We start from the raw sequence: 5,260 nt of genomic DNA, 5'->3' as shown, positions 1-5,260 counted from the left end.
TTTTATTTTAAGTTCCAGGGTACGAGTATAGGATGTGCAGGTTTGTTAACTAGGTAAACGGGTGCCATGGTGGTTTGCTGCACAGATCAACCCATCACCTAGGTATCAAGCCCAGCATCCATTAGCTAATCTTCCTGATGCTCTCCCTCCCTGACCAGGCCCCAGTGTGTGTTGTTTCCCCGCTTGTGTCCATGTGTTCTCATCGTTCAGCTCCTACTTATCAGTGAGAACATGCGGTGTTTGCTTTTCTGCTCCTGCAATGGCTTCCAGCTCCATCCATGTTCCTGCAAAGGACATGATCTCATTCTTTTTTATGGCTGCAGGGGTATTATTTAAATATGCATAAAATACTCATGGGGAGCAGAGGAGAGGTGACCTTGGGTTGCATACTGAGTGGATGGGAACATCCTTATCTCAGATAAGCATACTCAGACTGACTGACCCATGGGCTTCTCAAGCCCAGAGACCTACTCTGCTTGCAAAGGTAATTTGCAATGTGCTTACAAAACTATACCTTTAATAGACCCTGGATAAAGGCTGGAACAATGTCGCTGAAAAATAAATGTTACCAGGGACCTGGAGAGGAGGAGTGGTGACAGCAGAGGAATGGAATGAGCTTGGAATTCAAAGACACACAACACCAAACAGCAACGTGATGACTCCTCTGGTTCTTATTTTCAGAGTAAAAGAAGCAGCAGGCGCACCTGTAGATTCAGGTGAAGGTGCAGAAGGAGACTACGCAGCCATGGGTAACACCTTACAAGGAAATGGTCGTGTTATCTGTGTAGTGGTGTCGCTCTGGCTGAATGTCAATTGAAGTGATTACTTAAAGGCCATTCACCTGATAGGGCTGAGGGTCCCGGGGATGAGAGGTGGGGAGGGGGTTCCTGCTCACCTTGAAATCCGAGCTCTGCACCAGGAAGCAGAGGTCAAAGGGCATCCCCTTCTGGAGGGGCATGTGCATCTTCCTCTCCTCGGGCCCCCAGCTTCCATTCTGCCTTGTGTTGCACACCACGTACCCTCCGTCTTCAAACCGAGGGTTGAAGTGGAAGGCAATGTCGTTTCCACTGAAGCCGGTCTGAAAGTTCACAGCAAACCTAGGCCCAGGAAAAGCAAACGGTCTTCTGTGGCATGGTTTATTGCCAGTGATAGGCACAGGAGCACCTGTGCTTTGCATTTGTCTGGATCTTGCACACAACCTGCATGACAGAGACTGCTTGGTTGGCATCGTTTTTGTTTCTCTAATTTGGATCTAATGTGTTTTTGTTTTAATTATTACATTTTGCCTTTACAGCATGATTTGCTAAAAATAAGTAGAAAATGGTTAAGGCAAAGTGCTGGTATTAGCAAACAAGAAGCATAGGTCTTTGAAAGTGATTACCAATTGATACCAAAGATGGACGTCATTAAGCATGCCTAGAAGAGACAGCCTCCCGTGCCAGTGGACACTTGTTGGAGGCCAGCACATGGAAAGAAGAGAACAAATGTAAAGAGCATGTGAAATTGGGGCTGGACACAGAGGCCAAGGCGGGTGGATCACTTGAGCCCAGGAGTTCGAGACCAGCCTGGGCAACATGGTGAAACCCCATCTCCATTAAAAATACAAAAAATGAGCTGGGCATGGTGGCATGCACCTGTAGTCCCAGCTACTCAGGAGGCTGAGGCAGGAGAATCGCTTGAACCCAGGAAGCAGAGGTTGCAGTAAGCCCAGATAGCACCACTGCACTCCAGCCTGGTGACAGGGCAAGACTCCATCTCAAAAAAAAAAAAATTAATTAGCTGGGCATCATAGTGCACTCCTGTAGTCCCAGCTGTTCTGGAGGCTGAGATGGGAGGATTGCTCAAGCCCAGGAATTCGAGGCTGCAGTGAGCTACGATCATACCACTGCACTCCAGTCTGAGTGAAAGAAAAAAAGTCCCTGTCTCAAAAGAAAAAAATTAGTTAATTAAATGAATAAATGGAGAAGATTGCATGTGAAATATCCCTGCCTGTATTTTTTCCTTTGGAGTCCTTCAGCTTCATCCCTGTAGTCCTTTGGAAATTCCTGCCCCAAGGAAGGGAGAGGCAGAAAGCTCCTGAGAGGAGAGCGCCCTCTGAGGTAGGATCTGTCTGTTCCACAGGATGGGAGTGGGAAGCCCTCCTGGTGCTGGGAGGTGGGGGAGGCAGAGGGACAGGGAGAGAGGAAGGGGCGGAAGATCAGAGGCTTGGTCCTGATTCCCCTGGTTGGAGGGTTCAGGGGGATCAGGGGCCCCCCTGCCCTTGGCATCTCCTGGGGGCACTGCAGGCCCTCAGAGAAGTCCCATAGCAGGATGGCAATGGCGGAGGAGGTCACCAAGAATCTAGGTGGCCGAGCTGAGGTTGAACTGGGATCTGTGAGGCCCAGAAGGTCCTAAGGAGAGGTCCCCTGGGACCTCGGAGAGTGAGCCATGAGACCAGAGGCTCTTCTGTGGGCCCCGCAGACTTCAGCAGGCAGCCACCCGTGGTCTCCCAGCAAGCCAGGAGAGAGCTGCACACCTCTGTGCCACCCGGTCAGGGTGCCTCAGCAGGGGGCAGCCAGACCTCCGTGAGGGTCGGGAGCCCTCCCAGCCCCTGAGAAGCCATGTAAGCTCCTCTTTGTTCCCAGACAGCCTACCTTGGGAGGGAGGAGGGGGTGGGAAACTGCCCTGATACAATGTTAGTATTTTAATTGACTTAGTAGTTTCTAGAAAAGGCCTTGAAACCAAAAGAGACCAAATTACTTTTGATGGCGATTTTCAATATTTTCACATCAGCAGAAGGAGAGCTTCAGAGTGGATGAGAGCAGTATGGGAAATGGAAGAGGTTTGATTTTTGTAACTCTTAGTCACAGTGTGCAAGGTTCAACCCAGAACATAATCCTCCAACTCTGACCAACCCACTCCCTCCTTAGACCGCCAGCTCCCAGGGCCCCATTCATCCCGGAGTCCAGGTTAATGGCGCCCCTGGCTGCAGGTTGTGCCTGCGGAGTGGTGCCCGGCGGCATGGGTTAGGGACGCATTGGGCCTCCCCTGAGCCAGGCACGTGAGCTTGGATGTTGTTGTCTGAACTAACCCAGGCTCCCAGGCAGTGGTTTACTAAGGGACGAGGCTGGAGTGAAACGTTTCCATCCGTTACACACACACACCTGCTTCCACTGGAGCTGAGAACAGTCCCATTGACAGTGATCTGAAGTCCGTCCTGGAGACCTCCTTGGATAGTTCCAGAAAAGGGGATGGCCTGCAGGGAGAAGGTGTGGGGCCATCAGTCAGGTGGCCGGCCTCCTGTTTGCTGCCTTCCAGCGCTAGTCAGTGGCCGGCCTGGGTGTGACAGCGCCATGCAAGGGGATGGGGTGCGGCTACGACCAGTATATACGGAGTCTCAGCCCCACGGGTCTTAGGGTCCTGTGTGGAGGCAGACACAAATCCAATTAGTTACTCAGACAGTCTAAGCTTGTGATAAGGAGAAGCCTGGCCATGAGAGGACGCGACAGGGAGCTGAGCTTGTGTGAGAGTCTGAGAGGCGGTGGAGGCTGCATCAGGAACGCACCAGGCTGAAGGCCTTCCTTCCAGGCAGGGAAGAGGCAGGCGGACGCCCTGGGCTGGTAAGGAACTAGGTAGTAATGGGGGCTGCCGGACCTCCTGCCAAGCTCCCAGCAAAGTGCCCAGGGCCCTGGCTGGGGACTCAGGAGGCTCAAGGGGCCAAAGAGATCCATCAGGGGTCTGGAGGGTAAATCTTTGACTCACCCAAGAGGGTCAAGAAGAAGCCATGCCCCTCTCCCCCCACCACTATATAACGATGGCCACCGTGACCTTTGCCCTCCTGGCCACCTTCAGCAGAGCCTCTTCCCACATGCCCTCTGCAGCTATGAGGCAGCCCCCTCCTCTACTTCTGCCCTCGGGCTCCCCATTCCTTCCCTCAGGCCCTCAGCAGCCCCAAGCCCTAGTGTAGTTTCCCCACCCATCCCAGGCCCCACGGGCTACCACTTTGTCAAATTCTGTCTTCCGGGCCTCTTTAAAGGAGCGATGGACCATGGGGAGGATGCATCGCTTTAGAGTCAGGTCGACTTCAGGTCTGAATCCTAGCTCTGCTGCTCATGACCTGAGTGGCCTTGGGAAGCCTACTTTACCTCTCTTTGCCTCAGTTTTCTCATCTGTAAAATGGGAAGGTGTTTCTCCTACTGCATGTGACTGATGATTTCATGAGAAAAGGCCTGTGATGGAAGAGATTGGCACATAGGAGATGCTTCTCCACTGTCACCCACCCTCCACCTTGGTCTCTCTGAGCAAAATTCACAAACTGGTACTTCCAATTTTCAAAGTTTATTCCGAAATGCCTCATATCCAGTGTGGTTCTATAACCCGCATGAAAGCACAGTTCTATCTCCTGGCTGATTTTCACATTCTTCAAGTTTTTAATGTCTTCTCTAATATCTCCTTTAGGTCAATTTCCAACACAAATTAAACGCCTAAAGGAGCCAGGCAGGGATGTGTTATGAGTCAGATGGCCAGGTAGGGAGTGGCGGGGACTGTGGCAAAGTAGACGTCACACCCCTCTTCTAAAAAGTCAACATTTACTCAGCACTAACCAGTGATTACCATCTGGGCCCAGGATTGGCAGAGCTTCCAAATTTTTAAGAGAAGACAGAAATCTGGATTTTTTTTTCTATAAAACTTTCTAATTTCTAGGGGAAAAAAAATTGTCAAAAAGGATTATGTAAAAGTTCTTGGCTGGGCACAGTGGCTCATATCTATAATCCCAGCACTTTGGGAGGCTGAGGCAGAAGGATCACTTGAGCCCAGGAGTTTGAGGTCGGCCCAGGAAACATAATGGGACCCCCATCTCTACAAAAAATTAAAAAAATTAGCCAGGTGTGGTGGTGCACACCTTTAACCCTAGTTACTTGGGAGGCTGAGGTAGGAGCATCCCTTGAGCCTGGGAGGTGGAGGCTGCAGTGAGCCATGATCACGCCACTGCACTCCAGCCTGGGCAACAAAACAAGATCCTGTCTCAAAATCCCCCAAATTCCCATATTACAGAGATACACAGTGAAATATTTGCAATGGAATGGTATCTCTGGATTTGCTTCCACATATCTGAAGGTGGGAAGGGAAGCAAGCGAGGGAGGGTATAGGATGGAGCAAGATAGGCCTGAGTTGATCGTTGTTGAAGCAGAGTGATGGGTGTGTGTTGTTGATGGTACAATTCCCTCTGCATGTTTGAATTTCCTATAATAACAAGTTAGAAGAAACACTGTGAAGGCCA

The 5,260-nt window shown here is 50.8% G+C and overlaps 1 protein-coding gene across 1 annotated transcript in view; it reads right to left on the bottom strand.

Moving 5' to 3' along the window:
• The window catches only part of LOC105538266 (galectin-9-like), a 23,918-nt gene that overhangs the window by 9,617 nt on the left and 9,041 nt on the right, over positions 1-5,260 (bottom strand). Inside the window, exons 2-3 of the mRNA XM_011978071.1 lie at positions 3,144-3,235; positions 842-1,097 (exon numbers count right to left, since the gene is read on the bottom strand). Coding sequence (XP_011833461.1) covers positions 842-1,097; positions 3,144-3,235 — 348 coding nt within the window. The remainder of the gene's footprint in view (positions 1-841; positions 1,098-3,143; positions 3,236-5,260) is intronic.

Source organism: Mandrillus leucophaeus, unplaced genomic scaffold (genome assembly GCF_000951045.1).
Source record: "Mandrillus leucophaeus isolate KB7577 unplaced genomic scaffold, Mleu.le_1.0 Scaffold1889, whole genome shotgun sequence".
Taxonomy (NCBI): Eukaryota; Metazoa; Chordata; class Mammalia; order Primates; family Cercopithecidae; genus Mandrillus; species Mandrillus leucophaeus.
The sequence above is the reverse complement of the archived record's forward strand: the minus strand, read 5'-3'. Positions and strand labels throughout refer to the sequence as shown.